Source organism: Atractosteus spatula, chromosome 8 (genome assembly GCF_055471065.1).
Source record: "Atractosteus spatula isolate fAtrSpa1 chromosome 8, fAtrSpa1.hap1, whole genome shotgun sequence".
Classification (NCBI taxonomy): domain Eukaryota; kingdom Metazoa; phylum Chordata; class Actinopteri; order Semionotiformes; family Lepisosteidae; genus Atractosteus; species Atractosteus spatula.
Window position 1 is genome coordinate 19,335,499 of NC_142713.1, and position 25,398 is coordinate 19,360,896.

The 25,398-nt window shown below is 36.4% G+C and overlaps 2 protein-coding genes across 5 annotated transcripts; one reads left to right on the forward strand and one right to left on the reverse strand.

Annotated features, from left to right (window-relative positions):
* Positions 1-1,352: 1,352 nt before the first annotated feature.
* Positions 1,353-9,743, reverse strand: LOC148829259 (uncharacterized). 4 transcript variants are annotated; one of them, XM_088923684.1, is made up of 6 exons: positions 8,341-8,402; positions 6,800-6,835; positions 6,223-6,380; positions 5,694-5,795; positions 2,848-2,973; positions 1,353-2,214 (listed from the first exon to the last, which is right to left on the reverse strand). In XM_088923684.1, exons 3-6 carry the CDS (start codon positions 6,376-6,378, stop codon positions 2,077-2,079), a joined length of 522 nt encoding a protein of 173 aa, XP_088779810.1. In that variant the 5' UTR covers positions 6,379-6,380; positions 6,800-6,835; positions 8,341-8,402; the 3' UTR covers positions 1,353-2,076. The 4 variants fall into 4 exon arrangements, with proteins under 4 accessions (XP_088779810.1, XP_088779811.1, XP_088779809.1 ...); XM_088923685.1 differs by lacking the exon at positions 8,341-8,402 and adding an exon at positions 7,507-7,562; XM_088923683.1 differs by lacking the exons at positions 6,800-6,835; positions 8,341-8,402 and adding an exon at positions 9,693-9,743.
* chkb (choline kinase beta) lies at positions 7,828-24,931 on the forward strand. The gene is made up of 11 exons (XM_088923682.1): positions 7,828-8,708; positions 10,132-10,240; positions 12,042-12,155; positions 12,850-12,983; positions 14,639-14,743; positions 16,680-16,738; positions 17,811-17,898; positions 18,155-18,263; positions 20,555-20,661; positions 20,940-21,021; positions 21,554-24,931. Exons 1-11 carry the CDS (start codon positions 8,227-8,229, stop codon positions 21,608-21,610), a joined length of 1,446 nt encoding a protein of 481 aa, XP_088779808.1. The 5' UTR covers positions 7,828-8,226; the 3' UTR covers positions 21,611-24,931.
* The last annotated feature ends 467 nt before the right edge of the window (positions 24,932-25,398 follow it).

Genomic DNA, 25,398 nt, shown 5'->3' on the forward strand with positions numbered 1-25,398 from the left:
AGAAAAGAGAAAAGAAACATATCGTTTCGGATGTGGAGGCTCCGAAAAGCTGATTCTTTTCTTCCCTTTTCTGCATGGAATAAACCTTTACTTGTTCCTTTGCAGCCTACGCAGTACCTACTTTTAAAATCTGTTGTATGCGTCGAAGCATAGAGCTGTTCTATCGCCTTTGGTGCTGAAATTGTGTAGGAATTTGAGAGCCACCTATGGAGAAATAAGGTATTACAACACTTAACTATAATCTTAATTGTGTACTACCTCAATTCAAACTCCATCCATCACCGAATGGCTTATTTCTAGTGTCACGGTGACCCAGAGCATGTCAGGACCATAAGACGCATAGGTAGGTTATTACCCCCTAGAAAAGAGAACCTGTCCATTACTGCGCACACACTGTCAGTTTAGAGACTCTTATTCACGTAATGTAACTTCTGCACAAAGCTAAGTGCTGTCACTCCTATAAAAATAACACAGCTAAAAGTATTCCATACAAAGATCTTTTACTCAAGTTCAATGTCTTCCTCATAATGTCTTCGATCTATAATCTTTAGAAATAAAAATATGCAATTATTCAAACATTATTTGAGACTTCATTGTTGTAGATCTTTGCATTAAAAATACACATAGAATAAGAAGAAATTAGCAATTCTACTTTCCAAATAAAAGAGGCGCTTGTAAGAATACAGAATGGGATAGTTTATATATACTATACAAACACAAAGATCTTGCTTCTTTAAAAGCTATTTTAGAAGCAATAAAGCAGATAATATTTACTAGGAAACAAAGCGAAAAATAATAAGCATTAATTTGTCCTTTAGTGTGACGCTAGATGAAATTTGAATAATTAGGATAAAAAGACCCATTCCTGTGAACAAAATATAATCAAATCACTGTAAGTAACTTAGTTTTTATTTTGAAGGTGGTTTTATAGACAATTTTCACCAAATCACAATAGATTTGAGATTTAAAATGTCAAATTTATCCTTTGTCAGTAGATTATAAATTCAGCAATCGATTTTCAACAGCTTTCTTTTTATAGAACACCAAGATGCATTTGAAGGTATGGTCTGATATACACTAACACAGCACTTGTAATTATTTTCAGGACTTTCATGTAACAAAATGAGGCTCAGATCACTCATTACTAAACACTTCTTCAAAGTTTGAGCTGTATCTTTTGGATATCCTAAGGAAAGGTCACATAATTTTATTAACCTATTGCAGAACAGGTGTGTTTATCTCATGTTTTCATGAGGTTGAATCATTCATAACTCATCTCATACCAGGACTGGCAAGCCAATCAGAGATATTTCTTATAAGAAGTAAAGTGTACACTGAAATGTGCTCATTCCGTTCAAAGTTCTTTATTTCTTGAAAGTATTTCACTAATCCTATCATCAGGCTTAACAAACATCTAGAACATAAATATTACAGCACAGAATGAAATGATAGAATGCAAAAATAAACGTTACAGAGTACTAAAACTCTGATGTTACACTTGAAATATATAAAAATCTCCAATACATTTCCCAACACCCAATTATAGGCACAGCATCATGTTGATTAAAAATAATATGTACTGTACTGAACTAAGGAAGTTTTAACTGCAGGGTTAGGGTGAATAGAAGTCAAGCACATTTTTGGTGAAGGTAGTGAAGATATAAAATGCAGTGGAGCAATATTATTCTATGCTTTGATTTGATTAAAAAAAAGTAGTTTTGCCTTTCAGTCATCCTGTGTAAGGAGCTTCTTGTTGATGAAGGTGAAATGTCTTAACTGTGGGTGTGCAAGCAGCTTGAAACTTTGTAACCTTCTGGTTGTCTCAGTCAGCCACTGTGATTTTAGTGGAAATCAGTTCTCTATGAATTACTAAACTTGGTACTGGCTTATGCTTGAGTCAGAAGTATATAAAGCCTGATACTGTCAAACCTATGGTTCAACAGATGTATTAATAACGACAGTAGTCAGCCACTATAACAAAAAAGTGCTAGATAGATGTATTTTCATCTATTTATTATGCTTATAAAAGCATTACAAAATGAACTGCATTAATTTATCCCTTACTAATTTTCATATTTAACACTTCTCATCGGCTAATAAAAGATCCATGTATGCTCCAACAATGAGGTCCTCCTTTTTAACTCCCAGTTCATCCATAAGCTTGTGGGCAATAGCTTCTCCTTCTTCTTCAGTTTGTCCATCATTCAGCACCACCTGTGGTTGATACATAAATCCATAATACTGGAAATACTGTTTAAGAACTAAAATCTCTGACTTGATATACAAACTTTAAGTTGCTGTTTTTATATAACTCTGCATTGATCCCCTCTAAAATGTGAAATTTAAAACAGGAATGCAATCAAACAAATTATTTTTAATCAAGATATAAGAATACATAACTACGTGCTAATTTAATATTTCCTTCACTGTCATTTTATTTGAGAGTCCGATCTTCATCTTATCAGAGATCAAAATCAGTATCACATGGTTTGTGAAGAAAAGTCCCACATCTTAGCATTTTTTAGTGATTTTTAAAATGACTAAAATGAAGTGCAATATAATGGAAAAAAAATAACTTTTTTTAACTATTTCATAGTGTGCATGATTTCAGATCAAATTAAAGAACTCTAAGGACACACAACATGGCATAGTTCTCTTAAGGAAATTATTAATTAGGTTGATGGATGCAACTTGAATAATGCATCATCTGGATTCAATACACACCACAAATACTCTGCAAGAATATCATATATACAGAACATTAAACAGCCACAACACTCAACACAGGCCTCCACTTCTCCCTAGAATCAGTGTGAACACTAAAGCTGGGACTGTTAGCGAACTTACCTCCAGCTCCATGAAGTGCCCCAGGCCTTCAACTGCATCTACATGGACTCTAGTTTGCCCCACCATATACAGATGCCGTTCTTTTTTCACGGTTCCCTTCACACCCAGAGCATCCGAAAGGACTTTCTAAAAAAAACCAACAACATTTATTTAATACTCACGCTCTCACAGTTTCTCTCTCCCTCCCACAGAGCACAACAGCATTCGATTTTCCTTTTTCTTGTGGGGTCAGTCTGATTATTATGACTCACTTTGCTGAATACAGAGAGTGCGCTTAAGTTTTCCCATCAGTGAGACTTGGAGGCATGTGAAAACACGATAAATGTCAGCAGAAGAAAGTTCTTAAAATGGCATCCAAGATAACAGGCTGTGATTTACCAGCTCTTGACATACTGTCTACTCCAGTGGTTCTCATCGCTGGTCTTGAGGGACCCCTGTGTCTTCTGGCTTTTAAGGACATGAGAACATAAGAAAGGTTACAAATGAGACAAGGCCATTTGGCCCGTCTAGACTGTTGGGTAGTAAGCAGCTGGACCTTATCCAGACCTTTCTTGAAGGTAAAAGCTTTAACCACATGGATGGATAGCTCATTCCATACTCCCTTAACCCTTTGGGGAAGAGGCCTCTTGTTCTTGGGTTTTAAAAGCACTTCCTCATAGTTTCCACTTGTGTCCTGTATTTTGTATTTCGTTGTTCATTCTGAAGAACTTCATTGGGCTGGCAATGCCTTTAGAGGGTTTTAAATATCAGGTCCTCTTGTAATTCTTTTATATTCAAGGGTAAAAATCAACAACCGAATCTAAAAAGGTTAGGTTATTTTAGCCTGTCATTGTGGGACATTTCTTTATGTCCTAGAATGGATCTGGTTTCTCTTCTCTAGACTGATTCCAGAACACCAATATCTTTTTTGTAATGTGGTAACCAAAACTGTCCATGATATTAGAAATAAAGTATAACTAGTGCATTCTACAGTTTTAACATGACACCCACTGATTTAAATTCTACGCTTTTGACAATGTAGCCTAACATTTTGTTTATCTTCATTATTGCTTCTCCATACAGTCTGAAAGCTGTAATCTTCCTTCAACATGAACACCCGAGTCTTTTTCATAAGTAGCCTCTTCTAGCGCTCTTTCAAGTTTGCTCCAGCCGAGTTCTTAATCAGAGACTTATTGTTTTTCTCTTTGATACCTTTTTTTAATTCGATCTTAGTTCTTAAAAAAGTTAAATCACATTTGTAATTGGTATAAACCTTGTATTAATTAGCGAGTTTCAAAAATATACTCCTTCAGGTATGGAAAACAGGGTTTGACTTATCCATTGTCATTCCCACATGTCTGTTCATCATAAACTGGTCACCTGTTAAAAGCTTTTTAGTCAGAAATAAGGAATCCAATTTTTAACCACAGTCTCAATGCAGAAAAAAAAATCTAACCAAGGAAGCATATCAATTACCGGCCCAGTTAGAATGAAAACTAGCAGAGGCAGACCAGGAATAAGAACTACTGTTCTACTGGACAGACCACCAGGAAGGCTGAGTGTCACACAACTGCAGCACTTAGTCATAAATGCCAATCATATATGGTTATCTGTTCTTTTAACTTTCTTGAACAAAAAAGCGCACAGAGACATGCATTTGCAGTACAGCTACAGCAAAATACGTAGTAGTGCAAATTGGAAAATTTGATTCACAGTCTTTCTTGTAGATGTACCTGCTCCAATATACTGTTTGCAAAATGCACTGATACAGCAAAACAGAATCTTGCTGCCTCTTAAGCAGAGTAGAAGAATCTTTGTTACAATATTGAATCAGTTTGTTTAGTGCTCACAATGAAAAAACAATAACAGATAAAAAAATAAATCATACAATGGTGCAATCTGTGTGTCGCTTTCTAATACGTATAGGTTGCCAGGACAGTTCTGAAATTGGCCTGCTAGATGAGTGCTACATTTAATAAACAGAACTACACTGTATGTGAGTTCTGATTCAAGTGCAATACTCTGCCTTGTTAACCCTCTCCATTGTGTCAGCTATTGTTCCAAACCCTTCCATTCTTTGCACAAACCATATGAAACACTTCTTTTCCAAATACAGTACTAGAACTATTGAAAAGGTCCACCACAGTACATACTACAGAGCACCACCACATTCACTTGTTCTTAGCATGCAGAGGGATAATGATAATATCCTTCTTAATATAATAATAAGTATAATGGAATGACCTTACTCAGACTCTACGAGAGATAGCTTCTTTGACTCTCTTCAAATCCAAATTCAAAACTTTCCTTTTTACCAAGCTCTATAACTAATTGCCTTACATCTGTAAAAACCTGTATGCTCTTGTTTATTTTTTGGTCTTTTCCTTTATTCACAACTTACAATGTCCTTGGGTTCAGAAAGGAGCTTTATAAATAAAATTCTTATTATTATTAAACAAGCAACTGGATGTTTGTTTTTAATGGTGTTTCACAATACAATTTACTTGTACGGTACATAAACTAGGAGACAGGCGATAGCAGTATAGTGAGGTGTATATGGGAGGCTGAAAACATACAGTATATAAGGATGACAAACCCGAATCTCTTTTATGAGACTATTTTCTCATCAATTTATTACCTTCTTATCAAGATGAGACAGTTGGGTGTTCCAGGGAGCAAATATATTAGTGATTCAGGCATGAAAGTAAATGAAGAGCCTCTAATATTGTCCCCTCTCTGTACTTGATGCTTACAATGTTTTTCAACAGACAAAGTAGAGTCAGTGTTCAGAGAAGCCAATTTAATCTTTTAATTTTCTTAAAACATGCATAAAGAGGAGATAAATGCATTTTTAATTCCACACTTACTTTGAGGCCATCTGGGTCGTTTGTAACAGAGATGGAATAATTTGACAGTTTTGGTCCAACCACGTCAGGCCTTTCATAGAATATTAACTGGCCAGTCCCATTCTGTTTGGGAAAACAAGATGGTTTGTTAGTCCTATACGCATTCTAACAAAGATATACAGTATGTTAGGGAAACATGACACTCCGAGTTCTTTTTACTTTTTTATTCGCTTATAGAGTTGAAGCTACTTGCACAGATAACATTGAACCTGTAGGTTGTAAAACGTGAAATGTAGCAAACTGCTCAACAGTATGAGTCGTATTGGTTTCCCAGTAAATCCAGTTTAAAGAATAATACAAACATTATTCATATGAGCTTCGTGATCTTGTTCATCATCTCAGTCTATACTTTTGAGCTTACGTACTTGTATTTTAAACCATTTTAAGAGGGGATATTTTCACCACCTCATAGTTCATCATTATCTTGTTGATTTTAGAAAAAATATTTTATAATAACCACACAAAATTCGTGAAAAACGTTGTACTGTACCATTAAGTTCCTGAGCTTTAAGCGACCTTTTGGTACACTAAAAAAAGTGTCTTGTTGCAGAATGGTGGTCCCTTCCGAATTGCTGAGCAGTTTTGCCTTTTGTATCAGCTGCTCAAGGTCGTGAACGGCGGCTTTTATTTCCACATTGGATGGCATTCCTGTACAGAATAACAATTTTAAAAATCTTACAAGGCTTGTGAACATTTGTTAACGTAAAAAACTTCATCAACCTATTCTTTGTTATGAAAGTAGGCCTGTATTTCACCGCTGCAGTAGTTCAGCACATGCATTTGTACAAAAACAAACTGTACTCCACAAAATGCCCGATTTACAAGTCCTCCTCTCCTTTTCATATTCCCCGGTTCCTCCAGGGCGTGCAGAGGGGGAAACGTGTTACCACTGTAAATAAACTTAATTAGGCTCTGAATTTAACGCTTAGTTTAGGCTGTTTTACCCGAACAGTTTTACTTTTTTAACTTGCACAACCCGTGGTGCAGGATTTTGATTTCTGCACAATTCGCGAATGCGTTCATAATTAAAAAGCAATCATGATTATTTGAAGAGAAACAAGCTTTACCTTCCACGTTTCGGCGCCTTTATTGAACATATGAGGCTGTGGAGACACACATAATCTCATTGGTTCCCGAAATCGTTGTTAAAACCAATCCCGCCCACAAAACCCCACTGGCCCACCTCTCCCTATTCTGTTCACACTACCTCTGCCAATTTAAGGAGTTAAATTAAAACAAAATAAAAATTAAAATAATTGCAAAAAAATGCTGTTAGAAAAGATATAATATTAATCGGAACCTCAGACTATTCATAGTTACAAGTGGGTCTTTAAAGCAAGTCCTGTCAACTGGTAAAAATATCGATTTTACACACTTCTGTTTTAGGGTGAAAGATTTTTTTCTGGTTCTGGTGACCTGCCAGAAAATCTTTGGAAGCCCCCCTTTTTTCCTAGGGCTGATCTTTTTTTTTCTAAAGTTTTGAAGATCATTGTTTTTTTAGCAATTTCCTGGATCACGCTGGTAAGAAGCTGCAAGATGTACCAGCGAAACAGAAACTGGTTGTAAGTGGCCTCTGTCTAAATTAGGGAGCGTTTAGTGTAATGTAAGTAAACAGGCACCGCATGAAATGCTGCTGGTCCATTCTAGTCATAAGACATGCATGCTACCCGAAGACATGTAAAGGTTCAGTACAAGCCACAGAAAGCCTTGGTCGCCTGTCCGCCATATCGCAATCGAGAAAACCGAATAATTTAACCGAATAAGTGTTTTTGACCTAAAGGATGCCTGTATAGCAAGCAGAAACTTTCAGAGCCCTGGATGTTCACTGGAATAATCAGCCATTATCTCCCGAGTATCTGAAACAGGAGACGAGCATCAGTAATCAATTAATATAATTCAACTATTTAATTTAACTAATTTTAAAAACTATGACTAATACGACACCACGTTATGGCGATGTGAAACGTAATTAAACTCAGTGTACCATAATCCTTCGCAAGGCTGCGCCGTCTGATACTGTTGGAAAGACACTCCCTGGATTTTATTAACCAATGGCTGTCTGTCTTCATTGCATGAAACTACACCAACGTGTACCGAAAGAAGGAAATTCATAATTGGCTAGAGGAAGCGTAGCCGTTTTTTTATTTGCAACATTTACAAATCGATTCAGCTGAGAGGGAATTGTCGTGTTGCAGGCGTGGGTTTAGGTACAAATTAAACGGGTAGTTAAAAAACTGATGCTGTCGGGGGTTGAAAGTGCCGTGACTAGGAGTCGCAGCTCGCAGTCACAATAAATTAAAATAGTATAATAATCAGCAGTTACCTAGAAAGCAAATTGTATAATTTAAACCAGTGATTGTATTTGACAGTAGCAAACGCATCTGAGCAACAAATCGCGAACGGTTTTTTTGATAAGCCCCTGGGCAATTTTTATATAGTGCAGTGAAACATTTCTACTACTTCATTGTATTCATATTGCTTTGGATTATAATTAATGATTTTTCTTCGACATTTTGTACAAAAACTTTCCTACGTAGTTAATCAGAACATCTACTCGTCAGCACAACACTGGAACTATCAAGGTTTAACAAGAGCGAGTAGTTCATACCGTAAGGTTTTAGGAAGAATGCAGTCAGGACATCATTTGTTTGAGAGTGCAAGCGATGGGAGTCTTTCCAACTCTGCTGCAGCTGCTTGCGGAAACAGAACTGCACTTACAGCCAAGGCCACCGATGCCTTTGAGGGCAAGACAGGAGACTCTTCACGATGTCAAACGGCACATCTAGATTATTTAAAGGCTCCGAGTCCTAAAGGAGGCAACGGAGAGGACGACTCCGAAGCGGAATCGTACAAGGATGGGCGAACAGAAGAAGTTGACAGGATGACGAAGGTCAGGGCATACGCCTGGTGCAGAGAATACCTGTCTGGATCCTGGAAACTCGTCTCCGAACATGATTTTCAAATTAGCGTTATCAGGTAAGATAAGGTCTAATTATTTTTATTCATTCTTCTTTCAGCATGCGCATAATTTACATGGGGGTTTGCATAGTTCTTCAAACATTATTTCTGTGAAGCGGGTGAAAGGCTGAGAGAATGGCGCAGTGATACAGGGCAGGTGTGGCAGCACAATGCCCTTAATACAACCACAGAACTGTGACTAGCAGCAAGGAAACGGTGGATAGAAATGTTCCCCTGACAGATGGTAGTAACATAAACTGAAGACACCTTTATACATTAGTGATGACTGCAAAGAAAAAGTTGCACCGTTGGCACAGTATCAACCCCCGAAGAAGGCTCCACAGCCGAAACGTTCTTTTCCTATCTTTTCAGCATGGAATAAACCTTTACTTGTTCAACTGGCTCAGTATTATGCCTTGGGTTAAAGAGTTGTATTACTCTTAATTTTTATATTTCTGTTTAAACCTTTAAAACCTTTCAATAAACCTCTGTAGCTCAGTAGACCACTGTCTTTTTGATTTTCTGTGCATGGTGAAAGTGTATCTCACAAGGCTTGATAAGATCCAGGTTGTACAGAGCAGTCACTAGAATGCCAGAGAACCAAGTCACCAGGAATATACAGTATATACTGTATGTATGCATGTCACCAGGATACAAATCTCTGCCCTTTACTGTGTGTATAAGCATCTTTGGGCCAAATTTTACTGTTCACATTAAAGAAAGTACAACACTTCTAATAGACTTTGCTTTTATTAAGATTCGGTGGGTATTATCCCAGGATTATTTCCTCAGCTGATGCATTCCTCCACTTGCGCTGTAGAGCAGTGGTTACCAGCTCTGGTCATGGAGGTGTACTATGTCTGCTAGTTTTTGTTCTAGCTGAGCTCTTTATCACCAGTGTCTGTTGCATTCAGTCCTGGGTTTCTGAAATACCCTACTCAGAAATAGCATTTTGTTTCCAACAGCTTCAAGATGCAAAACTCTTAGCAGCCAATTGCTTACCCTTATTGTGCATGGAAAACTGCAGGTCTGCTTATCATTTTCTGAATTGTTTTGCAGAATCTCAAAGGTCATGGGACACATCCAAAGCAACATGCTGGATTGTAACCTTTGTTCCAGTTTGGTGTGATCTGTCTGATGTGGACTGCTAATCTGAACTTTAATACTCATTGTATGACGCTTATTCCACTGTTTTCTTATTCTTAAGAAGAAGGTGGTCAACTGTGAAAAAAGCCTTATCGCAGGCTTATCACATTTCCTGTGTCAGTTATATGTAGTAGAGTGCAAGTTTAAAAAGGCATGACTTATTTGTGCTTATCTGAAAATAAAATTTGAATTTTGTAATGACAAAACTTTATTGAGTGAATACAAAATAATGTTGCCCTTTACAAATTATCTGAATCTTTAACATTCTCATCTTGTATTTGTCTCTTTTATTTAGTGGTGGGCTCAGTAACCTGCTGTACCTTTGCTCCCTGCCTGACCACGTACAAAGTGTTGGAGATGAACCACGTCAAGTGCTGCTTAGAATATATGGAGCAATTTTGCAGGTTCGTTTTTACTGCATTTTGTGTTGCCTAGATATGTTTGTCTAAATGGTAATACCTCTGTGGTAGAGTCCGAAATACACCCCATGTGATTAAAGAGTAAGCAGTGGACTACTAAAATATAGAACAGTTGTTTAAGCATCATTTCATTGATCACTTCATCTTGGAGACTTTAAGTTGTAAGTTCAAAATATTCTCTTTCAAGGTATTTATTCACATTCAGTTGATCAAAGTGTCTATGAAGGCAATATTTCTGTCAATGTCAATTACAGAAATTGAAAAATGTCGATTACAGACTTTATTTTGGGTCAAAAATGTGTAAATTGGTAAAAATGCACTAATTAGAATGGTTAAATACACTAATTAGAATTACAACAGTATTAATTTGGAACAGTGACAGTATACACAGCGTACTGTAGATGTACATTTCCTAGGTTTTTTCCAGGTGGTAATTGGGCAGCAAGGATATGCCCTGCTTCACACTTTATCCATTTTGCAGTACTGCAGGACCTGAAGAAGCTCCACAAAGTTCAGCAATAGGCTCTGGACTTGGACGTCTGAGGAAGTATGTGATTGGAAGGAAAATATTTGCCTTATATGCAAGTTGTAATTGTGAACAGTGGGTTAATTGTTTTGTATCCTGAAACCAACAAAAAATATTTGCCTGAATGTGTTTATTATAAGTTTTAAGATCTTTAGAGCCTATTTAGGATTGCAATTTATAAAAAAAGATATTTTTCCATGCAGAAGGAGCAACATTTACATGGATCATTAATTCCATGTGCAGTTAGTTATCTAATTGCTACAGCAAATACTTGTAAAAATCAAAATTACAACAGTGCTAATTCTAAATGGAACACATGCAAATATTTATAATGAAAAAGTATTACGGGTGTGTTTTGAATAACATGTTTCTGACCCAAATAGTCATAACAAGGATGAGAGGAATGTATTTTTCCCCATCTTTGTGTCCAACAGGCAGCAGGCCTAAGAATGTACCCCCAGTCTGCAAATGCAAAGTGACATTTTGAAAATTTTAACAACTTGTGTAATAGGTTGTTAGGCCACTGACAGTGAACAGAGAAGTACATCCCAATTGTGTTTCACAACGCAATGCTGTATATAAGAGTGTGGCTGCATGCTTTGTAAGTTTATGGTAACATCCATTTAGAAATTTTAGGTAATGTGGCAAGGTTAATCATAGCTGAAAATAGCCACTCTTTCAACTGTTTGTACTCTTGTGTACAAAGCTTCCCATATGTGATCTAGTAGCCAGAAATTAAAGTCTAAACATTTAAACATTCAAATTCAAAGGTCATTTTGGTATTCCTGCTATGACTGACAGAAAATTATTTTGGTTTCTAGCTTCACTTAAATTATGCCAGTGATTGTCATTCATGACCTGCCTCCATACTACATTCATGTTCTAAAGCTACCAAGCTTTTATTCCAGAACAAAGTTAAGTAAATAAGTAATAGGTTATCATGCCTAGAGCCATGTACTGAACAACACGTACTGAAGTGTTCTTTAATTATTCAAATAAATATACAGTAGCCACTTGACCTACACACAATTTTAACATAACAAGAAAGCATAAGGATAGAAAGTGACATACTGTTAAATTAAATGATCAAATGCACAGTATCCTAGTTTATAGTGCTTTTGTCTTTCAGAATAGTCTTAGTTCCATTAAAAATCTTACCAAGAAGTCCATAAAATGAAGGAACCCCCATTGTTTTGTGTGTTTTAACTTCTTTGGGTTGGGAGGAGAAATTGACACACCTGCTCTCCTTCTGCCCGTCAGGGTGTGGATTCTGTCGTACTGGAGAGCGTTATGTTCGCAATACTGGCAGAGCGAGCGCTGGGACCCCGACTCTTCGGCATCTTCCCCGAAGGACGGTTAGAGCAATACCTTCCGGTGAGTCGTAGTCCTCGAAGAGCTTCATCTGTCGTTTACTCTCAGAAGCTGTGCACTACTATAATAATAATAATTCCTTAAACTTGTATAGCGCTTTTCTGCACACTCCACTCAAAGTGCTTTATAGGTAATGGGGACTTCCCCTCCACCACCAGCAATGTGTACCCCCACCTGGATGATGCGACAGCAGCCATAGTGCGCCATAACACTCACCACACACCAGCTATCAGTGGGGAGGAGAACAGAGTAATGAAGCCAATTCAGAGATGGGGATTATTAGGAGGCCATGATTGGTAAAGGCCAAGGGGAAATTCAGCTAGGATGCCGGGGTTACACCCCTTCTCTTCAGGAAACGCCCTGTAGTGTCCATGTTAGGACCCACATAGATCACTGGGTGGGCACCCCCTAGTAGCCCCACTAACACCACTTCCAGCAGCAACCTTAGTTTTTCCCAGGAGGTCTCCTGTCCAGGTACTGGTCAGACTGGTTAGATTGGGTGGGTTGTCAGTTTTGAGCTGCAGGGTGATATGGCTGCTGGCTACCCTGTTACCCTAAAAGTACCCCCACTCTATAAAATCCCCTTTTGCATGTGGTCACTGCCACCCTTCCTAAATTGTTTGGGAACATGCAGTGCACAGCCCAGTGGAACATGTTTTGTGTGACTTTTTTAGCACTGGGTTTGCTGCCTTTCCAGAGTAATCGGCTGCTGACCGAACAATTGCGCATTCCTGATATCTCTGCGGAGATTGCAGTGAAAATGTCTCGCTTTCATGGGATGAGCATGCCTTTCAACAAGGAGCCCAAATGGCTCTTTGGGACAATTGAAAGGTAAGAGATGCAATCTCCTTATTTCGCAAATGCTTTTCAGTGTAGTTCAGTGTGCTAGCAGACACTAAAAGGTGCAGTGTCAAAAATGTTGTCATTTAACTAATTGTAAATCCTGTTTCTGTTACATCTTGAGACACTAGCTGTGTAGTATCCTTGTGTTTTCATGTTTTTGTTACATCTTAGCACTTGGTTGCTTACATTTGTAAGCTCTTTAATTGAACCACTACTTGATTAAATGTTTTTTTCCCCATTTTCAAATAAATTATTAAATGGCTGGTCTTGGTTATTATTTACATCTGAGCTTTTTCAGAGATCCTGTCATCTGGGTATATGCTTGTATTACTAGTTTGGTGGGATTTGGGAAAACAAATAATTAAAGAATTAAACCCATAAATAATTCAAACTGCTAATTACAATACAGCTTGTTACAGTATCTTTCTCCCGTTTGTCAGTACATTATTAACTGGCATGTCTGTGGAGAGATACATGAGGTCTGTAGAGGGTAGCTTGAACACAGTTGTCTAAATTGTTTTGGAAACGCTGCATATTTATTCAACTTCCATGGTTATATAAAACGGAACTGTGTATCTTGTCCAGTTTAATTTCTAATTAGATTTTATATTGTATTAATGCAATAACAATGTGCTCAAACATGATTTTCTAAGTCTGAAAGAGCATGTATAGAGCATCCTGTGGCCGGCAGAGGAATCCGACTCCGTTGGGCCCCTGAGCAAGGCCCTTAACCCCAGCTGCTCCAGGGGTACCATATAAATGGCTGACCCTGTGCTCTGACCCCAAGCTTCTCTCCCTGTCTGTGTGTGTCATGGAGAGCAAGCTGCGAAAAGACAAATTCCTAATGCAAGAAATTGTATATGGCTAATTAAAGATCTTATCTTATCTTAAAGGGAGGAAGTATATTCACATTTTCATCTTTGTGTCACCCCATTACTCTTTCAATGACAATATGAGCATCTCACGTTAATGCCTCTTTGGAGCAATTAGAAGTATCATGTAATATAAGCTTTTATTTTTTTAATTGAGTTGGTAATTGAAGTTGTATTGAAGTGCTCACTCATAAATAACAGTACTATTATTGAAAGTATTGGTCAGTGCAGCCTTGTGTGCAAATTTTTTCTCAGAAAATTACAGTTTTGTTATGTCTTCTGTAACTGTTTTAATTTAGTTCAGGTGGGTATCTGCGTCGGCATGCGTCGGCTGCAATGGAACAAATAATAGGTTTATTCCATGTTGAAAAGAGAAGAAAGAAAACGCAACATTTCAGCTGTGGAGCCTTCTTCGGGTGTAAGCTAACGTTTATACCTGAAGAAGGCTCCACAGCCAAAACGTTGGGTTTTCTTTCTTCTCTTTTCAGCAAGGAATAAACCTATTACTATTCTAATTTGCTTTGTTACTGCCTTAATGAGCACATAGTTTCACAACTTTGTTCCACTGGAGAGTGATTGTGCTGGTATTGCAATCTTAACCATCTATCCAGTTGTTCATACCTGAACTGAAGCAACCCCTTCCCAGAAAAACCCAAGAAATCCAGCCGCAGCATTTGTGTTACTCCCTGAAGTTGGGAAATGTTTTTTTTTTTAAATAACAGCTTGCCATGAAAACATTTTAACCTGTTTAATGTGCTTTGACTTTCTAAGGTACATGCAGCAGATTTTGAAACTGAAGTTCACAAGAGAGGCTCATGTGAAAAAGTTCAACAGGTTGATGAACTATAACCTGCCTGAAGAGCTGAAGAGCCTCAGGTGAGTGTGGCCGATACGGGGAGAATAGTGGGATTTCCTTAAGGCCCATGAGAAGCCACACATTATTTTTTTCGGAAGTCTGACGCATGGGGCTTCTGGCTTCTAGATTTGGAGATTTCATGTGAAAAGTAAAGCTCAGTGATTGGCATTACTCTGGGGAGGTAATTGAGGAAAATGTTTCATAGCATTTCCCTTTCATTTTCTCTTACAAGTAAGAAAATACCTGTCAACAGGCGTTTCATTTTACATTTTGTGGGGAAAAAATGCAGTATATTGTATTCCCTTAATGACTTAGTCCCCAGTATTTGCTTAAGAAATGATGACTCACTTTCATTAGATTTTCCTTAAATCCTAATATGTGCCAGAGTGAAATTAATTTAAAGGTCTTGGTTAATACATGTACATAACAGCACACCAGGTAATATCAAGCAGTCTGAGAGTTCCATTTAGCATGTTGTTTTGTTTTCAGTCTACATAGTAGCTCTATTTTACATTATTTATAATGTAAATAACACTTGTATTTACATTATAAACGTTCCGCACCTTAAAAACCAACTACCTTGCCTTCATCTTAAGGGTTGGAGAGTTTAAAAAATAAGAAGAAATTAAGAATTCTTAGATCTTCGAATACTCCTGGACAGTTTTTTGCATTGACAGATGGATAATCTGCAGTAAACAAACAAGTGAAGTGTCTTTATTAATATCTTTTTTGGTGTCTTTGCTGCTTGATAGCAAACAGTCATGCAAATCAGGGCCACAATACTTAAAGCCTCTAGAGCTTTAGTGTAAGCTCTTGACTTCACATTAAACAAGGTCATATTATTTTTTAAACTAAATTGTCTAAATAAGGTGTCAGAAGCCATGATTCTGAAAAGCTACAATTTTGCTGGTTTTAAGCGTAGCCCTGAGAAGTCAATTAGTGCTTGGAAAATGTGTTACTTATACAAATTAATGAACAATTTGATGTGTTCGTGACATTTAGAGTGTGACTAGAATCAAAAGCTGAAGGCATTGTAGCATTGGAGGACCACAATTGCAGAATTGTTGAAATTATCTGATTCTGACTGTGCATTATTTAGGTGTTTTCAACGCTTAGTAACTAAATCTTCTTGTTTTTCTGTTCATTACCTCATAGCCTAAATCATTCACACGTCACAGATATAATGTAAATGCTCTGTATTTCAGTTAAAGAAAGTTTCAACATGCTGTTCTTGAAAAATACATGAATAAACCATTCTGTTCCTTGGTGTGGTATTTGTTGATGACACAGAAACAGTGAATGCAAAGAGAAGAGGGAAAAAAAGCCATGTGAAAGAATAAAAGAATGTGCTCGGGGGATGATGGGAAGATGGGGTGTTATTCTGGAAAGGGGGGTGTTAAGAACTTCAAAGAGGCTGACAGCCCAAACATTGTGATAACTGATTGTTCCTTTTTTTGACATTTTGTTTTTGTGTGAAAGCATTTAAGCTAAATCGGAATTCTTCATGAAACAAGATGTGTTTATGAAAGAAAGGAGTTCCCAGGAGCTTGTGTGATAGGAATTATAATTACGCCATTATCTATTAAATTCGTAGGTTTTTAAGTGCAGATTGTTGCAGAAAACTGTCAGCTTTGTGATTTTGTTTTTCTATGAAGAGGAAGAATAATGACTGTTTTTAGTAAATGTGTTTTGCTGTAAATTAAAGTTCTGCTGCATCATTTGCAGTCCTGGCAGCCCTTATAGAGATGCGGCTGAAGTATCACCACTTGACTCAACAAGATCTAATTTTTTGGTGAATGTGTTTCAGAGATACAAAAATGCATAATGTATTGTGTAAAAACACTAAAATCAGATGTGAAATTTATTAAGTAATAATCTGTATTGCTGTATTGTTACTTACACTAAATTCTGCCTTTGTTAGGCTGCTGATATTTTTTTTTTGTTCTGCCACCATAGGAAACTTCTTGAATCAACACCCTCTCCAGTAGTTTTCTGTCATAATGATGTGCAAGAAGGTAAGAAAGTAAAAGGGAACAGGATGTTATCTAATTTATTTTACCTTTTTCTGTATGTCATTGTTATAGCATCCCGTAGCAGTCCTGTGTTAGTGTAGTACTTTATTTCAGCAGTAATCTGTGTGTTAGTTTTAGATGATAAACAAGCTCTGTATAAAGCTAAGCTAGATACATGTTATCGATAATTAATATTTTCTGAAACCCAGAAATGTGTATTTCCAGATAGAACCGATTTACAGTATGGTTTACAATAATGCAAAATACTTAAATATTTGAGTCCCTGTTGTTGTATACAAAAGGAGAGTAACTGGGGAAAAAATGTCAGTATACCCAGAGTTTGCCACTCATTAAAATTGTTAAATTTATAAACCCTTACATCATGGAGACTGACTAATCCTTTTATTGCTAATTGATTTATTAGAAGTATTCTTGAAAATTTGCGTACTTTGACAATACCTTTAATTTGCAATTAATTAGTAACATTTGTTTAGTGAATATAAATAGCTTGTGAATTCAGTGGGCTTCAGTTTGTACAGTTGTTCAGTTGAGTTTTGCATTGTGTATTTGTAGGATTCAATCCCTTATGTTTTGACAAACTCTCTTACACTCCCTAGAAGAAATTAAAGTATGCGGATAGCTTCACTTTCTAGGTTTAATAAATTAGAGCTCATATTTTAATGTGAGCAATTTAAAAATCAACAAAACACCTTTAAAAAGAACAGCAAAGGTGTTCAATTTTAACTGGTTTCAAGTTGATCCCTGCAATAGCAATATTGTTTCCATGTGATTTAATCATACTGTATGTAATAACTGGCTCTATTTCTCATATTACATATTTGTTTTGCACATTTCTGTACCTCATGTGATGTTGCATTATATTGAAAGTATGCTTGTCTTAGCTGTCTAATCAATTGGGATCTGGGTTTTAAGGAACAGTCCTGGGAGCCCTTATACACCACAGGCCAGACCAGTCAATCCAACACTCAATCATTCATCTGTTTTTCTCTCATTAACAGAAATGCCTTAACTACATAAGCATTTTGGTGTGATCTTTCTTTTTTTGTTGTTCTAGGCAACATTCTCATGTTGGAAGATAGAGATCCCTCTTCAAAAGACAAATTGATGCTCATAGATTTTGAATACAGCAGCTACAATTACAGGTGCTTTTAAAAGAATGCTTTTAACTTTGATTATAACATTTCACTTATAAGATGGAGATAAACTGGATCAAAAATATTTTCATGGTTCACTGTTTTTTTCTGTACTGTACTAGAAGGAAAAAAAGCTTTTGTCTTGTATAAATGTAGTATTTCATGCAGAAGCTGTTATACTGTATCTCCTACTTTGTAAGCCTAAACGTATAACATCCTTATTTTTTACCTTTTATCTACAACAAATCTGTCATTGTTTTTTTAGGGGTTTTGATATTGGAAATCATTTCTGTGAATGGGCATTTGACTACACCTATAACCAGTGGCCTTTTTTCAAGGCGAATCTAGAGAACTATCCAAACAGACAGCAGCAAGTAAGTGACTTCACTCGAATATGCAGTTATATTATGAAGAATTTTTTATTTTACTATCAATAACACACTAAAAATCTGATTAAAATCAGATCTGATTTTCCTGAATTGTGTCCTCTAGTGATTAATGTTAAGGTATGGGCTTCAAGGTTAAATTGTCAACTATTAGACAGGTGTCCAAACTGTGTAATAGACACCAGTGTCAGATCTGGAGGAGACGTTCTGGTGTATGTACAGTATATGCATCGTGGGTCTGCTAGAGGCCACTGAATGTGATGACAGTTGGTTTATTGAAAAAAAGTTTTAAATTTGACACATTGAAATCACTCACTTCCATTGGCATTGACAATTAATTTTTAAGCAGAATCTGGCCCCATTCGCTCGACTGGGGTGTCTCTGCTGAGTTATACTGGATTATAGCACAGCAACTGCCCCACAGAGACACCTTTGGAGAAGTGAGGAGATGACAGAGATGCTGGCATTCAGTCTTTCCTGTTCTATACTATGATGCTTAATGTCCTCCTTGCTGGCAGACCTTGAAGGAGGGGTTCATTGCATCCAAAGGGAATGCCTTGCCAGTTTGGATAGATTAGGAACATGGTTTTCTTTCTCTCAGGGAGGTTGTATATGTGAATAAAATTGGACCAAGGCCTTCTAGGGGAGGGGTGGTGGTATCCTTTTAAGGGTATAATTTCTGTTGCTGTAGTTGTCTTCATTATTGCTTACCAGCTACTGTCTATACCTTTTCTATTCAAGACCTTTATTTCTCTTTGACACCTGATGTTCGGCACCTATTACTGATATTTGTATTAAACAGATAGTTTGGTCACGAAGAACAACAATAGATGCCACGATACAGGAGTCTTGTTTGAAATGCCAAGATGTTTGGAAAATGGCCACTAAGTATTTCTATGTAGCTGCCTTCTCTTTTGCAGCAAGCAAAACAAAAGGCTTAGGGGTGTTGTAAAGGATTTTTCAGATTTCTACGTGGTGTGAAAAAGTAGTGAGATTTTGACATTTGTAAACTAATACTGCAGGCAAAATACATTTTTGTTTGATTTTATTCCGCTAGGAACTTCAAACCTTCCAACGTTTTTTTTTTCATGTTCAAGCCAAATACTTGCTGGAAATCTCAGAGTCTGGTATTTTGGAGGCAAATATAAATACTGTCAAGAATGTTATATTTAATGGATCATAATCAAAGGAGACAAGTGGGAAATCTCAGATATCTACAGCTTTAAGTAATTGTGTGTCAGGCTTGGGTGAGGCAGATTTATGGTATGTACTGTATATACTGTAATACCTGAGTCTTAAGAATTTACTTTCCTTAGCTAGACAAAAATATTACACCAGAAGTGACTGTCTTTGGCTCTCAAGCCTTTTTCCTTGCACAATGCGGAGGTGCTACACGTGTCACATCACTTTCACCCTGCTATCAGGGTATTACTATTAGGCCCCACCCTGCTAGCATTTTAATACCATGCTATTTCAGATGCAGTTTCAAGCCAAATTGGAGTGGTTTCTTGAGTTTAACATGGCTAGGTTGGTGACCCCTGTGTTCTCTGGGACACTGTTTTGCTTGGAATAGGGACTTCAGTGGTAACGATGAAGCAAATTTCGGGAGACTACATTCGGGGAAAAATTGTCTTTTAAAGATTCTCACCTAAAAATTTATCATTCCAAGGCAACAATTGCTGTTCTGTAAACAGTTTATCAGGCTAAATGATGACTCTGAGCTCTTACAGAAATAGATTTAGCTACAGTATCTGCCTTAGCTAAACACCTTGTTGCTTCTTCCTTGGGTACCTCTGTGTTCTCCCCCATGGCACCACTGCATCCTGTCCAGTATTAATATTTAAATGAAACTTACATCCATCGTAGAATCTTGGAGTGCTGCCGTGTTTTTCTAGAGCAAATTTTATATTGTTCAGATATAGAGGAACAGAGTTTAGATGTATCCAAGTCACGTTATAAACGCAGGACCAGTGAGAAAGTGTAGCACCATAACTGTTACATAGAGGACCTACTTCATTAGCATTATTATTATTATGAAGTAGTACTTCATAAACACATGCTGTTTTTTTATCAAGCAAATCTATTTTTAGATGTCTTAGTACAAAACTTTATTTTGGTTTTATAAAGTTCTGTTATATGCAGTGTACATTCGGTGTTAATAGATATGCTTGTATGGTGTAACTTCATTTACCTGTTTCAAGATTTAACTGTAAGGAGCTCCCTGTTTTTTGAAGGACTAATTCTGAATTGTATTACTATGTCATGATTTTGTTTTGTAGCTTCATTTTATCCGTCATTACTCGTCCGAGACCAATGGAAATGCAGGAAATTCTTCACAGGAAGACCAATCCAAAATTGAGGAGGAGATGATCATGGAAACGAACCGGTATGAACAGAATCTCTGTTCTGAAAATGTTTTAGCCCTTTCTTTAAAAATGTGCTCTCGCCAAGAGATTATTATAATAGTTCAAACACTTCATCACATCATATGTATTTGTTACATAAATTTCTCCAGACTTTGAAAACTCATGGAAAAACGCAGCATTTTTGCTGAATAACTTAACCTTTGAGCATCTGAAAAGTCAAAACCTGATTATCATCTTAATGCCTTAGGCCCAAACCTTGATGCAACCATAGGAATATTATTTTTATTTTATTTTATAGATTTGCATTGGCATCTCACTTCCTCTGGGGATTGTGGTCCATTGTACAGGCTAAATTATCCACAATAGAGTTTGGGTATATGGTAAGTACAATATGTTAGTGGAATTTTCCTTGTTTGGTAAGGTGTATAATTTGACAGGTATTTAAGTTTGTCCAGTAACCACAGGTGACTTGAGCCAGCGCCAGCAGGATTACACCCGCTGCACTAAAGCAAACAGACATCTAGGACTGATAAGAGAAGAAAATAAATTAGCTTTCTTTTCAGCATATGAACAAGAAGGTAAAAACTGGACAACTTAACCAAAACATATATCATTGTAGGGGCAGCACAGTGGTGCAGTGGTTAGCATTGCTGCTTCACAGTGCTGGGGCCCTGGGTTCAATTCTGACCTGGGGTGCTATCTGTGTGAAGTTAGTATGTTTTCCCCATGTTAGGTGGGTTTCCTCTAGGTGCTCCGGTTCCCTTCCACAGTCCAAAAGCATACTAGTACTGTAGGTTACTTGATGTCTGGTAAAATTGGTCCTGTGTGAGTTTTTTTTCAGTACATTTTTGTCTGTTTTATGTATCGGTTCAATAATCATTTCAATGTCCTAATATTTATTTTGTATTTCAGGATTATGCCCAGTGTCGATTTGATGCATACTTCAAGCAAAAAAAGGAGTTTGCTTAACCTTTTTTTTTATTCAAGCCCAATGTGAAATTAATCCACAGCCAATGGAACTTTCAGTTCTGTTGATAGAATCTCCTAAGAGCAGCTAATTCTGTTGATAATTCTTTTACTTGGTTATTATACTTGGTTATCACTCATGTGAAATCAACTTAATTAAAACAAAACACATAAATCCACTGCTAGCGTATAGGGGAAACTAAGAAATAACAAATATTATAGTAAAATAACCTTATGAAGCTTTGAACCAGTTAATACAACAAGTCATTCACAGAGAAGCCAGTACTTCTCAAAATAAGCCACACACATCTCGGAACAAGCTAAATATCCTCATCTTATGAGAAACATGTTTCTAGTTAATTTCATCCTCTGTAATAATGATCTTTCACAAAAAATACACCCTAGACAAGAGACATGCAAGCAAGGGAACATTATTTTGTATTCACTGAAAACCGAGTATGTCTGTTATTGCTACTGTAAACGCCTGAAGCAAAATCTCATGATTTATCCTTTATACTGTAGTAATGTATTCCTTCTGTCATACAAAGAAATTCTTAGTGTAGATTTCCAAATTATCTATCAAGCATTCTACTTTTTTATCTTAATATTGATGCATATCACACAATACTTATTGTAGTTACCCAAAAACACACTAGGTACTGTATCTCATTATCCTAACTTCTTTTTGTAAATTCTGTTAATTACTTCATTCCCCTAGTACTATTCTACAGTTCCAAACAGTGGGTCCAATTTTGGTTCTTTATTCTTATGGGTAATTTGGGTTTTTATATATCAAGATGTTGACTGTTTTACTTATAGTTTCCTGCCTTTACCTCATTACTTGTGCAGAAATGTGCAGTGATCAGAATGCAATGTGCAGTCATTATAGGCATGCTCTCCACTGGAACACACTAGGAATCTTCATTCTGTGAACGCAAATATTAATGGAAAGGACATTATCAATATGTAGAGTGAGTGATAATGTTAATTCACTGTGTATAGGAGCATATGAGCAATGAGATTCATAGTTGATTTCTTTTATTTCAGTAAATTCTTATTTCTAACAGTGGCAACATCATTACAGCCATAGGAAATTAAGTAGTATGTGGATGTTTCTATTGTGACTTTAAAATACCAGTAATTTGGTAAAAAAAAAAGTCTCCTTGACTTTTAATGCATTTTTGTCAATGCAGTTTCTCATTTAACTTGATAGAGAGCCAATGTTCTCGGTCGAGTTCAGCTTCTTTTGCTTCATATTAGATGATGTTTTATAGCTCTCTTGATGCACAGCGTGAGGCTCAAGACTCTGGTGTTAGTTGCATCTGTTTTGACATTTTTCAGGACCTTGACACAAAAGGTGAATTTAGGAGTTTTCAGTCTTGATGTAATCATGTTCATTTCTAGGTTTTGTTTGACAGAAATCGCCACAACAGGTGTACAGTACATAAGTAGGTAAATCCCAAACGCATAACCCGTTACAGCAGACTTTGTTATGCAGTAAATATGTCTGTCTTGGGTTTCCAAACTTTCAACAGTGCCTGTGTTCAGTCTAGTTTAACTGCCACCATTTAAAAATATTTCAGCTTTACATTACTAATGAATTTTTCATGGCTTCAGCCACTGTAGAAGACATAGGATTTTGATGCTTATCAGAAATATAATAATGCTTAGAGTCATAAGTGCTCAAAAACTAAATAATTGAGCAATAACGGTTTTGGGATCCATGGGACCTGTGAAGTTCTAGAGTATTTGTTTATCATAGGTGGTCTGTATGAGCTGCTTTCTCATTTTTGTTTTGCCAGAAGGGATGGGGGGGATGATGTTTACCTTAAAATTAGAGCTGGGACCACAACAAGCTGCAAAATTATCAACAGCATAATTACACAGTGTCCAATTCACAGAGTAATGGCTAGATAAGGCTTAGCCAATTGGTTTAACAAACGTCTCCCTGCAGCATTCAATTTTATCACAAACTAAGAACAAATACAACAGATAGTATTGAAAATCTAAAAAATCCTTCAACTCCTTTTGCTGTTGACAGATGTCACTGTGTTAGATGGGGAGTTTAGGTGGACTTAAGGAAACATAAACAGCTGTAGAGGAAGGCAGACTCCTTTTTGACTCCTCAAAAATGAAAAACTGCAAATGTAAAAGATGCATATATTTTTAGGTTGAAGTAACTTATTTTTGCTTAAGTGAATATTGTGGTTATCAACTGTATTGTTTATTAATTTCTGACCATTGGAAGCTGAGTTGTTTTGGCTCCATTGTTTGCTAAATACATTGGGCATACTGTGTTCACATCGGACCTTATTTTAGTATTTCATTAGCTACTTACCAGAAAGTAGTTGATACAAAATGACACTATATACATATTTTGTTCTTATTTGTACAAAATATGCCATTTCCCTTCTAGACAGCTACACCAACAGACTATATTCTGTAAATACAGAAGTATTTGACATCTGAGTAAATTATTCTGGACATCAATATCACTTTCCAATGCAGCTAATAAAAGTAAAGTCTGGAAAGTATAAAATGTTTATTTATCTGGGAGGCCCATTTATTAGTTTATTATTTTATTTATTATTTATGTTTACATAAACCACTGTAGTTTACAGTAAACCACTGTAGACGTACATCCTGAAATGGATAAATCGAAACTCATTGATTTGTACAAGTTTCATTTTTGACTTGTTTATATTACTGTCCTTGTGTATTGCTTTTTTTCTGACAGTCCAGAATAGTGTACAAATAGAAGACTTCTAATTGAAGTGGTTCAATTTAACATTTGCTGCTTAAAGTGTACAATTAATTTTACTATTCATGTTAAAAGGGTTAGGTGTACAGGTATGAAACAAAAGTATGATGTTAACATGACTGAAGTAAAAACCCTGTATACTGTATGTTTTGCAAGAAATTGTGACTATCATGATTAGAAAATAAATTCTCTGGAGATGGTATCTAATACTTTAGGAATCTAGTTCCAATATTTTAAAGATGCATAAATATACTTATTACAGTATATTCAATTTTTCCCACTACAGAAAAATTACATTCTCAGAATATGTTAGACTAATGAAAGTACAGTAACTTGGGGAAGTGTGTGTTTGCATATGGAAAGAAATAAATTTGAGAATTAAATATCAAAAGTTTAGTAAGTGCACATGTGAGATTTGTACTATTATACAACTCCAGAAGGTGAGACATGCTTGGTTTTATTTTACAATTCTGCTCAATTTTCACTTTTTTTTTTGCTGCTGCAGCTTCATGTGATGTAACTGAAAAACTAACTTAATAAACTTACTGTAATTGTTAATAAAATACTGAAGATGTCCTGTTTTCTCTTCACACGTTAAAGCTTTGTTTACCAGTATTAAATAAATAGTAATTTGCTTATCTGTCCATGGTTAAAGCAACCAATCCCAGTAAAACACTAACATTCTGTGTAAAGGTTTTGCATTTTTTCAAGTCAGGCAGCAATGGGCCACCGACTTAAGTGTGCTGTAGATCTGCTAGACTGTCTGTATAAAACTGCTTTTAACCCTCAGTATCACAAAGATGACGTGTTTAGACAGATCTAATAAGAAAATGGAGTTCTAGAACTATTATGGAACAAATAAGGAAATATATGTACAACTTTCTTGAGTAAAATCTGATTTGAGTGGCATGACAAGTTAATGTTAGAAGTTTAATTGAAAATCTATCATACTGGAGATTTACACTTAAGCCTAAAGTAACCAACACAGGTATTATTGCACTAATTAAGTCCCTTCTTCAGCACAGTTGGT